The 12,223-nt window shown below is 49.2% G+C and overlaps 1 protein-coding gene across 1 annotated transcript; it reads left to right on the top strand.

The window, feature by feature from the left end:
* The first annotated feature begins 2,630 nt into the window (after window positions 1-2,630).
* Window positions 2,631-11,022, top strand: LOC130871910 (zona pellucida sperm-binding protein 3-like). The gene is made up of 8 exons (XM_057765619.1): window positions 2,631-2,963; window positions 5,089-5,207; window positions 6,816-6,919; window positions 7,003-7,180; window positions 8,010-8,127; window positions 9,756-9,847; window positions 9,934-10,052; window positions 10,808-11,022. Exons 1-8 carry the CDS (start codon window positions 2,649-2,651, stop codon window positions 11,017-11,019), a joined length of 1,257 nt encoding a protein of 418 aa, XP_057621602.1. The 5' UTR covers window positions 2,631-2,648; the 3' UTR covers window positions 11,020-11,022.
* Window positions 11,023-12,223: the final 1,201 nt, after the last annotated feature.

The following is a 12,223-nucleotide window of genomic DNA, read 5'->3' as shown; positions in this document are numbered from 1 at the left end:
GCTCACCTCAGTGTCCTTCTAGGCTCCTCTCCAGGGACCTGGGTTTCAGTCACAGGCCCACCTGACTGATCCATCTTGGTTCTCCCAGCAGGCTCTGCCTCAATAATTCCTAGTCTGCCTCCCAGAAAATGAAGCGGATTGAGCATAGTCCCTCTGATGGCCTCAGCTGAAGAATTTGTCCTTTGATGTTTGTACCAAGATCTACTAAAACCACAGCCAGTGCAAGGTCCTGGGTTTGAATCCCCGTGTCACAAAAATAAAACATGAAATCAATGCTGGGTAGGGCAGTAGCATGCCCATAATCCTCGCACTCAGAAGGTTGAGGCAAGAGGATTCTGCTGTTTGTTTGAGACAGGATCTCACCATGTAACTCTAGCTGTCATGGAATTGGCCTCAAACTTGCAGAAATCCACCTGCCTCTGCCTCCCTACTGCCGTGATTAAAGCTATATGCACTCACAGTCAGCAGTGGATTTTGATTCTGAGGCAAGCCTGGGCTACATTCCCATCACAGCCGCCCAATAATTTATATAAATATATCCACTGAGAAAAACATAAATGCTGAAGCCCAAAGAGTGACAAAAATCTGGAGGCTCAGACAGGAAAATTTGCCCAGACTAGGTGACACATAATACCTATCAGGTAGCATGCTCAATCTGTCTAAAGTAAAAGAAAATGATAAAATAGAAGAATTGAGGCTGGAAAAATGGCGGAAGCCTAGGGCAAAGGCACTTGCTGTCAAGCCTGACGACATGAGGCAGGAGAGAACCGACTCACGAAAGTTGTTCTCCGACCTCCACATGCAAACTGTGGCACATGTGTCCACCCCCTCCATCCACACGAAATAAATGTTTTTAAAACACAGTTAAAAGAAAACTAGGTGTGGTGGCTCACACTTGTAATCCTGGCACTAGGAAATTTAAACCAGGGGAATCGTCGTGTGTTTAAGACCAGCCTGGGCTACAGAGCAAGACCTTGCCTGAAAAAGCAAACATCAGTATTTACCTGGACAGGAAACCCAATGACCAGGAATGTGGTTTTCTCGGGAGGAGTGTCTGCCATTACACTACAGATGTCCTGACCTCAGAAATGTCCTCAGATTTGAGACTGCAGAATTGATGGTTGTGGGGGATTTTGCGTTTCCCGCATTAAAAATAAAATCAAGTGAGTAATGGTGGTGCACACCTTTAACCCCAGAATTCAAGAGGCAGACACAGGAGGATCTCTTAGTTCAAGACTAGTCTGATCTACGGAGAGAGTTCCAGGACAGCAAGGGCTATATGGAGAAACCCTATCTGGAAAAGAGAAAACCAAAACAACAGCAACAACAATAATAAATAAAATTAAAATTATGATAAATAAAATATACAAATGAATGATCTTAAACTGCTTTTGACTTGTAGGAGTTGATCGCAATTGAGGCGTTCGCCCTTAGAGACGAGCTGTTGACTAAGTCCCAGGCACATACATTTTCTCTTGATGCCTAATTAATGCCTTATAGTCTTCATTTGGCAAGAATCCCCCAGCTGCTTCTTCTTCTTTTTTTTTTTTTTTTTTTTGGTTTTTTGAGACAGGGTTTCTCTGTGGTTTTGGAGCCTGTCCTGGAACTAGCTCTTGTAGACCAGGCTGGTCTCGAACTCACAGAGATTCGCCTGCCTCTGTCTCCCAAATGCTGGGATTAAAGGCATGCACCACCACCGCCCAGCCCCCCAGCTGTTTCTAAGAAAACCCCTTGCAGCTTTCAATCAAAGCATCACTCCAGGTTCGTGCCGCCCCCCCCCCCCAAGCCCCTTCCCCAGCCCAGACTTGATTGCCTCAAGCCCTGAGCACCAAGGGGTGGGAATAGGGAGAAGGTGAAAAATTATGGCCGACCAGACTTTAATGTGTGTACAAAACCCGGCCTCATGGCTCAGGCCTTTCACCACAGCTACTTGGGAGATTGAGGCTGGAGGACTGTAAAGTTCAAGCCTGCCAGGTCACAGGGTGAGGCCAGTGCCTGCAACTTTACTAAGATTGTCTCAAAGAAGCGAAAAGAAGGCTGGGGTTGAAACCTAGAGCACTTGCCTAGACTCCCCCAGAGGGGCCTGGGGGTCCAGCTCCGTGGAAGAGCATTGGCTTCGCTTATTTGCTTTTAGGAAACTGTGTCCAGTTCCACAGGGAAAAGAATTAAAACATGAATAGGAGCCTGGTGTGGTGGCAAAAGCAGCACTTGGGAGGCAGAGGCAGGCAGATGTCTGAGTTCAAGGCCAGTCTGGTCTGTGGAGCGAGCTCCAGGACAGCCATAGCTGCTACACTGTGAAACCTGTCTCAGAAAAAAACAAACAAACAAACAATAATCCCAAAACCCCAAAACAAATCCCACCACAAATAAAATAAAATAGCAACAACACAAAACCCAAACCAACCCAATAAACAAAAGCCTTGACTAGGAATCACATGGGGGTATCTTCAAACTACAACCAGATCCTAATTCTTGGTCCAGGTGAGGTTTGAGGGTTGCTTGAAGTTCGTTGAGTTGCTTGCTGATGGGCTCCACCCGAGACTGAGGGCCATCGAGAGAATTCAGGTGGGAGGGTGGGCCTCCAGGGATATAAGATGCCTGGGTAGTCTGCTTCTTACTCTGCACCCAGCCTTAATTCAGGCAGCAACATGGGGCCTAGCTACCGCTATCCTCTCTTCCTCTGCCTCGTGCTGTGCGGGGGCACGGAGCTGTGCTGTGCCCTGCCTCAGTGGCTCTTGCCCGGTGGAACTGCGAACCCAGTGACGCCTCCATCATCCGTGGAGGTGGAGTGTCTGGAAGCTGAGCTCGTGGTGACCGTCAATAGAGACCTTTTTGGCACCGGGAAGCTCGTAGAGCCTGGGCACCTCACCCTTGGCTCAGAAAGCTGTCAGCCTCTGGTTTCCGTGGATACCGATGTGGTCAGGTTCAAGGCCCAGTTGCACGAATGCAGCAGCAGGGTGCAGGTGAGGCTGGGCGTCCCTAGCTCGGTGAGAGGAATGGACGCTAGGAGGTGGTCTGGTGATGTCGCTTCTGAGGGATGGCATGGTGTCCTTACACTGTAAACAGGGAGTGGTCACCATGGAGGATGGGAGCGGGGGAGGCGCTGCTGGAAGCTGGTGGATGGGGGGGAAGGGGGAATTGAAGTAGCTATGTTCTTGGGACCAGCCTACTCACTGGACCCTGGGTTCCTCCGAAGGTCTGTGGTCCCTCCCCACGAAGAGAATGCAAGGGTGACAGGGTAGGAGTTGGAAAGGAACGCAGAGGGTAGCGTAGGCATCTGCTAGAGGCATTAAAAATCCCTGCCAAAACTTGGGGTCCCAGGTAACACATGTCCAAAATTCCAGCACTTGGGAAGTAGAGAAAGGGGAATTGGAAGTTTATGGACAGCCTTGGCTACATGATTGACTCTATACAAAATAAAACAGAACTCTGAACTAGGCAGATGCAGTTGTAATCCCTGTAGCTGGAAGGCTGGGGCAGGAGGATATCAAGTTCAAAGTCAGACGGGGCAACATAGAGCATGCCTCAAAAGTTAAAGACCTGGACTCAATCACTGAGAAAATCAACAACCCGTGCTGGGGATTGAACCCAGCACATTCAAGGCAAGCAACTCCATTACAGAGCTAATACCTCCACTCTGTCCCTGCCTCCAGAACTTGGGGTTCTTGAGAGAGGGTCTTGTAGCTCTAACCCTGGCCTTAGCTTTCCTGGGGGCCGGGTTTACAGGGGCATCCCATCATGCCGGGCAACTTTGAATTAGATGTACAGAGCAGAGGATGTTATGACGACCTTGACTCATAGAACTGAGACCCTAAGCATTTCAACTGGCTGCAGACATAGCTCAGTTATACATCTGGTAGAGAGCTCACCTGGCACTGAGTTCGAGCCCCAGCACCACATACACACACACACAAAAACTGTGTGTGCCTGTGATCCAGCAATCGGGAGGCAGAGGCAGAATAATTAAGAATCCAATCATCCCGAACTATGTAGCAAGTTTAAGGATAGCCTGAGCCCCACGAAAGCCTGCTTTAAAAAAAAGTTTAACTGTAGTGGGGCGATAGGACCCAGTGGATGAGGCTGAACCTGGACACAGATGCAGGCAGACCTTGGAAAGCCAGGTTGGTTCCCCACCTGATGTCAATCGCTTCCTCCCACACCTTACAGCTAGCTGTATCTAATTCTGCCTTCATGGCATAGGGTCTAGGAACATGCCAAAGGGTATGTGACGGGTGGAGGGGCAATTCCACACAGCGACGGGAAAGTCATCCAGTGGTGCAGCTTCTCTGGGGTCACCCATGTTTAGTACATTAGCCCCCTCCCTCCCCCGCCAAGCTCATAGGTGTCCTACGTAGGCTTCGGTGGAATCAAACTTGGTTTGTAATTCAAGTAATCCTATCTTTTGAGAGGCTGAGGCAGGAGAATCAAGAGTTTGAGGCCAATTTGGGCTCATCTATCAAACTAGCAACAGCTGTTCAACTTTCTCTCTTTCTTTGGTTTTTTTGAGACAGGGTTTCTCTGTAGCTTTGGGGCCTGTCTTGGAACTAGCTCAAACTCATAGAGATCCACCTGCCTCTACCTTCCAAGTGCTGGGATTAAAGGCTTGAGCCACTACCTTTACATTTATTATAATTAATTAATTTTTCTGTGTGGGTGTTTTGCTTGTATGTACATCATGGAGAGGGGGTTGCAGCCCCTGGAACTGGGGTTGTGGACAGTTGTGACCTGCCATGTGAGTGCTGGGAATTGAACACAAATGCCCCTAAGACTGAGCTCTTCTCTCCAGCCCAGCTCTCTTCTTTACTGGCCAGCAGAGGGCAGGTCGAACTGAGCTTTGTCTGTGTGCCTTCCTAGGCCAAGGGCCAAGCAAGCATTCCCAGGGTGTATGGTTTGGATCTGGTTAGCATTACAATTTTGCAGCCAGGCGGTGGCAGCACACACCTTTTAATCCCAGCACTCTGCAGGCAGAGGCAGGCAGGAATCTCTAGAGAGTTTGAGGCCAGCCTGGTCTACAGAGGGAGCTCCACGACAGCCAGGGCTACACAGAAATACTGTCTTGAAAAACAAAACCTTACAACTTTGTCTCAGGTGACAGAAGATGCCCTGGTCTACAAAACCATCCTGATGCACGATCCCCGCCCTGTGGGCGGCCTGTCCATCCTGAGGACTAACCAAGCGGAGGTGCCCATTGAATGCCGCTACCCCAGGTCAGTTTGGGATGGGTTGCTCCCTCCCTGGGTTGGATGAAGCCGCCTGCATGTAGGACAACCATTGTTGCTCTGATGAGGAAATGGCTTGCCGCTGTGATTATTATAAATGGTACCTGCTGAGAGTCTGAGGCCAGGTGTACACTAAGGGACTGATTGCTTTTTTTTCTGGGAGGAGAGATATGAAATTGAGACAAGATTCCATGAAGCCCAAGCTCAAACTCATCCCTCCCACCTATACCCCCTAAATGCTGGGCTATAGTGTGTGCTAGGAGACCTGACTTGGTTTTGTGACCTGGAATTCTGTAGCCTAGTTGGCCTTGAACTCGGTGGTCTGTCTCAGCCTCAAGTGCTGGGAGGCCACATGCCTGGCTTGATTCTCTCTTTCTCTGTATTTGTGTGTCTCCCAGACTTGTGTGGGCAGTGACCTACGTGGGCCCCACAGTAACCATGGATATAATATAACCCACCACAAAGTCATGAATTTATTTAAAAATCATGCGTGGAGGGATACATTTTTTAATCCCATCACTCAAGAGGTAGAGGCAGGAGGATCTCTGATTTGGAGCCAGCCTGGTCTCCTTAGAGTTCCAGGCCAGCCTGAGCTAGGGCTACATAGTAAAACCTTGTCTCAAAACAACAAATCACAGCAAAACATGTCCAGCTCAGATGTCCTGGGGGCTCTAGACTGGGACACGTCATTGTGTCCAGTGGTTGTCTGAAGCATAATAAAAACTCAGATGCCAGGCGGTGGTGGTGCACACCTTTAATCCCAGCACTCAGGAGACAGAGGCAGGTGGATCTCTGTGAGTTCGAGGTCAGCCTGGTCTACATAAAGTTCCAGGACAGGCTTCAAAACTACAGGAAAACCCTGCCTCGAAAAACCAACCAACCAAATAAACAAAAACTTGGACAGAAATTGGGTTCAACCTTAAGGTCAGAAAAGCAAAACAGCCAGCCACTGGCTCTTACCTCTTCCTCAGTCTGAAGTGGCTATCCTGCCTCCAGGAATCTCAGAATGAGACTGAGAGCTGCCTCCTGTTCTACAGTCCTCTAGTTCTGGGATTAAAGGCATGCACCACCTGGTTTCTATAGCAACTAGTATGGCTACTGGGGTTAAATGTGTGTGTTACCATTGTACGCACTACCACACATGGTCTATGATGTGCCAGGATGGAACCCAGGGCCACGTGTGTTAGACAAGCTCTCTTATCTGCTACATCCCCACCCCACCTGTTTTTGAAATGGAGCCAGAATGGGACACTCTCGTTCTCACCTCAGCCTCCCGAGTGATGGGTTCCTGCCACTTCCAGCTTCTGTTTCCTTCACCAGGGCCTAAGTTGACAGACCAGATTTCAGCTTGCTAACGGAGCTTCTACCCTCAGACCTGTCTTTTCCATGCTTTGGTCTCTGTCCCTATGGTTGGAGTGTCTGGCTGTGTTCAAGTACAGGCAGAGAGGGGTTAAGGAATGGGCCCAACCTTTGGGGACTTTGACCTGGCTACCTAGTTGATCCATCTGAGAACGCTGGTCCTAAAGAGTCAACCCCCAACCCCACAAACTGGGCCAGGATGGAGGTACGTGGGAGCAGCTGAAGTCTTTCTCACAGGCAGGGCAATGTGAGCAGTCACGCTATCTGGCCTACCTGGGTTCCCTTCAGCGCCACTGTGTCCTCAGAGGAGAAGCTGGCTTTCTCTCTCCGCCTGATGGAGGGTGAGTCTCGGGGCTGGAGGAGTAGGAGGTGGGGGATGTGGATACCTCTGGGCAGTCTCCAGCCCCTGTCTCTGTCCCTTCAGAGAACTGGAACACTGAGAAATCATCCCCCACCTTCCACCTGGGGGAGGTAGCCCACCTCCAGGCAGAAGTCCAGACTGGAAGCCACCCGCCATTGCAGCTGTTTGTGGACCACTGTGTGGCCACACCTTCGCCGGACCAGAATGGCTCTCCCTCTCACACCATTGTGGACTTCCATGGGTGAGACCTGACCGCCTTGCTAGGGAGTCATTTTATTCCCGCTTGGTTTTAAGTATTTTACTAGCATATATTATATGAATTGGATGCACTATGACCTTCTCATATGGTGAATTTTGATCAGATTCACCCTCATTACCTTCTCTCTGTTTTAAATATTTATTGTGTATGCAGTGTTCTATCTGCATGTATGTCTGCACATCAGAAGAGGACATCAGATTTTGTTATAGATGGTTGTGAACCTCCATGTGGTTGCTGGGAATTGAACTCGGGAACTCTGGAAGAGCAGCCAGTGCTCTTAACCGCTGAGCCATCTCTCCAGCCCCATCATTACCTTCTCCTGCTCCCCACTCCTGATGCCGTTTTCCCCTCACAGCTAAGTTCTCTTCTACTTTGAAATCTTTAAAAAAAAAAAAAAAAAACAAACCCTTAGTCTTTGGAGTCTTGGGATACAAGTGTGAGCCACTTTTTATGGTTGATATTATCGGCTTGATTCACCTGAGAAGAGGGAGTCCCAGTTGAAGTAACTCCAGATGGGTCTGTGGGCGGTTTGGTGATTCCTAATTGGGCGGAGCCAGGCAATGGTGCAGGTAGGCCTGGGCTATAGAAGTGTAGCTGAGCAAGCCTTCCATGACTCCCTTTTGGGTCCGCCCTTCCTTTGGGTTTTCAGGCCCCTTGTCATCTGTGAGCCGAACAAACACTTCGCTCCCCACGTTCATGTTGGTCGGTTTTTATCACAGCAACAGAAAGCAAACAAAGACGCCTGGCTTCCAGGGAACTTCGGTAATAAGATGATCTAAGCTAACTCTCCATTCTTCCCTCTTCTTCCAAGCTGCCTTGTGGATGGGCTGTCTGAAAGCTTTTCTGCATTTCAAGCCCCTCGACCCCGTCCGGAGACTCTCCAGTTCACGGTGGATGTATTCCATTTTACCAACAGCTCTAGGAATATGGTAATGACACTTTCCACAGCCAGGCATAAGCCTGAGCCTCTAGTCTGGCTTCATGTTTTCCTGCTGTTACCAAAGTCCTTCCTTAAGCCAATGACTTAACCTTGCTAGAAATAGAAAGTAACAAGCAGATGAAGCTGTGGGCTCAGAGAGGCCCTCACAGGTAAGGGATGTGGGGTTTAAACTTGAACTGGATAAAATAGGAGCTGGAGAGATGGTTTGGTTAAAGAGTACTGGCTGTAGGGCTGGAGAGCTGGCTCAGAAGTTTAAAAGCACTGGCTACTCTTCCAGAGGACCTGGATTCAATTCCCAGCACCCACAAGGCAGCCCACAACTGTCTGTAACTCTACTTTCAGGGGATCTGACACTCACACATCAATGCAGGTAAAACACCAATACACATAAAATAAAATTAAGTCGTCTTAAAAATTGCTACTCTTTCAGAGGACCTGGTTTTGATTCCTAGTATACCCACATGGTGGCTCACTACCTGTAACTCCACTTCTAGGACATCCAACAGTCTTTTGAAGTTATGCTTCAGATAACAAGCATGCATACATGCAGACAAAACACACACTGTAATAAAAAAAGCCCTAAATAATTGTGTAAGGCATTAAAGGCACACACTCACTTTAATCCCAGCACTCTGGAGAGAGAGGTAGGTGAATCTGAGACCAGGCTGATTTATGTAGGGAGTTCTAGACCAGTCAAGGCAAACGAAAGACCTGTGTTCCCCCAGAAAATCCCCCACGGCTGAAGAGGTGGATAGCTCAGCAGCTGAGAGATCTTGTGGAGGATGGAGTTTGGTTTCCAGGACCCGCTGTGCCTGGGCTATGGAGCTGCGTCAAAGGCAAGAGCTAGGCTGTGCACAGAACTCCATAGCAGTGCTTTTGAAGATACAATAGGCTCTGGGCTTGCGCCCCAGCACACAATCCACAAACAAGAATCAGTTATTCTAGTTATACCTCTTGTTTTGCCTTTTGTTTCTGAGACAGGATCTTATTGTGTATCCTGGTTAGCTTGGGGCTCACTTATGTAGACTAGGCTGGTCATGAACGCACAGATCTACCTGCCTCTGCCTGGATTAAAAGATGTAGGCTATGCACATGGCTTAATTAAGCTTTTTGCAATGGTGTGTGTATGTGTGTATATGGACAACTAGTGAAATTTGGTTATGTCCTTCCACTGTGTAGATTCCAGGGATCAAACTTGGGTCATTAGTCTTGGTGGCAAACACCTTTGCCCAATGAGCCGGCTCCCCTCCACCATCTTTAAAACTTATTTTACTCAGGGAAAAAAAAAAACCTGCGTGTGTGCATGCCTGAGTGCATGTCTGTAAACATCATGCAATGCCTGCAGAGGGCAAAAGAGATTCCAGCCATGCGGGTGGCGGGAATGAAACTCAGGTCCTCTGAAAAAAGCAGCTACTATTCCCACCCAACCCCCACCAGCAGGGTTTCTCTGCGTAGCCCTGGCTGTACTGGAACTCGCTCTGTAGAACAGGCTGGCCTCAAACTCAGATCTTCCTGCCTCTGCCTCCTGAGTGCTGCACCACCACACTTGGCTTCCTACAAATTTTTTCAAAGTCATTGGCACTTCTAAAACTCAGCCTGCTCGTGACTCTCTTTCAGATCTACATCACCTGCCATCTTAAAGTCACTCCAGCCAACCAGACCCCAGATAAGCTCAACAAAGCTTGCTCCTTCAACAGGACTTCCAAGAGGTGAGGAGACCAGGTGTGGGGACCCTCAGACCCTCTCAATGTCTGATGCTTCTGTTCTAATCAGCTCTGCCTGTTCCGCCCCTCAGCTGGCTGCCAGTAGAGGGCGATGCTGACGTCTGTGACTGCTGCACCAAGGGCGACTGTAGCAGTTCCAGATATTCGAGGCCCCGGGCCCACGCAGTGGCTCCTAGAAACCGCAGGCATGGTATGTCAGACACGAGCTATTTATTCCTCTTCCTCTTAAGGCACCTGCTGTCGCTGCTTCCTCTTTCTCCATCACGATGGGTGACCTAGGGAATGTCTTCTGGGACTCGATAATATCTCAACTTTCAGGTGGGAGGGTGCTGAGCCTCTTTTAGTTGTTTCTGAAGTAGCTCTGCCACCCTTCGATTTTTTCCCAATACGTTATTGGGCAGCAGGCAGAATATTGTGGCTGGTCAGGTGACACCTCATTCAGTCCCCTGAGGCAGCGTAAAATGATACTTAGGAAATATTACTCAACTTGAGAGCTGAGAGCGATGGCTCACGTCTGTCCTCCCAGTCCTGGGGAAGCTAAGACAGGAGAAGTCACAGTTCAAGGACAGCCTGGGCTACAGAGGAGAAACCCTGTCTTAAGAAACCAAACATGAAAGGCTGGGAGAAAGGTTTAGTAGTACTTGGCATAGAATCCCCCAGTGAGGGGCTGGGGTGTGGCTCAGTGGTAGAGCCCCTGCCTAGAATCCCCCAGTGAGGGGTTGCGGTGTGGCTCAGTGATAGAGCCCCTGTCTAGAATCCCCCAGTGAGGGGCTGGGGTGTGACTCAGTGGTAGAGCCCCTGCCTAGAATCCCCCAATGAGGAGCTCCCATGTGTGAGCTCTTGGCTAATCAAGGCTCTTGGTTAGCATTCTTGAAGACTTTATGATTGTCCAGCATCAAGCAAAAAAACAAACCAAAACCTTTCCCATGTCCTGTTCTTTTACAGTGACAGATGAAGCTGATGTCACTGTAGGGCCCCTGATCTTCCTGGGAAAGGCAAGCGACCAGGCTGTGGAGGGCTGGACCTCTTCTGCTCAAACCTCTGTGGCTCTTGGCTTAGGCCTAGCCACAGTGGCGTTCCTGACTCTGGCTGCTATAGTCCTTGGTGTCACCAGGAAGTGTCACAGCACCTCCCGTGTTGTATCCCTTTCACAGTAAAAGATCAGTTCTGAATGTGGTTTAGAGCCTGTATCTGATGGGGAGTGTGAGATTGGGGATGGTTGCCTGGGGGAAGGGTGAACTAGACTGCCCCCTATCGTGAATATGCCAATAGTGAAATCTATAGCTGGAATCTGCTGAGAAGCCATCTTGGATGGAGACTAAGACATTCCTGGACGAGTACTTCCTGCGTTAGCAATATATCTATCCGGGAGTAGCTGCAGGATGTGACTCCAAGGAGATCAATACGGAGACGGGCTGTTGAAAGACCTGGGTAGGCCCAGTCAGACTGTCATTTTTTTTTTTTTTTTTTTGAGACAGTTTCTTTCTAGCTTTGGAGGCTGTCCTGGCACTTTGGCACTTGCCCTGTAGATCAGGCTGGCCTTAAACTCGGAGATCCACCTGACTCTGCCTCCCACATGCTGGAATTAAAGGCATGTGCCATCACTGCCCGGTCAGACTGACTTCTGTAGGGTATGGAATTTTCTAGCACTGGCTCCAGGGATCTGATTGCCATGGGGTAAGGGTGAAAAGAAACTGCTTGCTCTGTTCTAAGGTCAGCAGACAGAAAGCTATCTGTCCAAAGCCCCAGGAGGGGTGGCTCAGGCATCTCAACTCAACACTTGGAGGTAGAGACAAGAGGATTAGGAGTTCAAGGTTATCCTTAGCTTTATAGAAAGCTGGAGCTCTTTCTAGGATATGAATGACTATTAAAGACAAACCAGGGTTGTGGTTGTGGTTCACACCTTTTAATCCCAGCCCTTGGGAGGCAGAGGCAGGCAGATCTGAGTTCGAGGCCAGCCTGGTCTACTGAGTGAGTTCTAAGACAGCCAATGGTCCCTGAAGAGACCCTGTTTTCAAAAAAATAAAACCCAAATGATGGCTCAGCAATTAAGAGCGCTATTGCTCTTGTAGAAGACTAGGCGCTCAGTTCCCAGTTTTCTCAACCATCTATAGCTCCAGTTGCAGGGGATCTGATAAGCCCTTCTGACCCCCATGGGTAGCAGGAATGCACATACTAAAACGTGGAATCAAAACAGTGATACACAAATTTACAGGGGCTAGAGAAATAGGAGCGCTAGGTAGGAGCGCTAGGTAGGAGCGCTAGGTAGGAGCGCTAGGTAGGAGCGCTAGGTAGGAGCGCTAGGTAGGAGCGCTAGGTAGGAGCGCTAGGTAGGAGCGCTAGGTAGGAGCGCTAGGTAGG

This window comes from Chionomys nivalis, chromosome 3 (assembly GCF_950005125.1).
Source record: "Chionomys nivalis chromosome 3, mChiNiv1.1, whole genome shotgun sequence".
NCBI lineage: Eukaryota > Metazoa > Chordata > Mammalia > Rodentia > Cricetidae > Chionomys > Chionomys nivalis.
The sequence above is the reverse complement of the archived record's forward strand: the minus strand, read 5'-3'. Positions and strand labels throughout refer to the sequence as shown.

Coding starts and splice junctions, on each gene's coding strand:
- LOC130871910 (XM_057765619.1), top strand. CDS start 2,649: ATGGGGCCTAGCTACCGCTATCCTCTCTTCCTCTGCCTCGTGCTGTGC. Junction 5,208..6,815: donor ATTGAATGCCGCTACCCCAG/GTCAGTTTGGGA, acceptor TCTTTCTCACAG/GCAGGGCAATGTGAGCAGTC. Junction 6,920..7,002: donor CTCTCTCCGCCTGATGGAGG/GTGAGTCTCGGG, acceptor CTGTCCCTTCAG/AGAACTGGAACACTGAGAAA.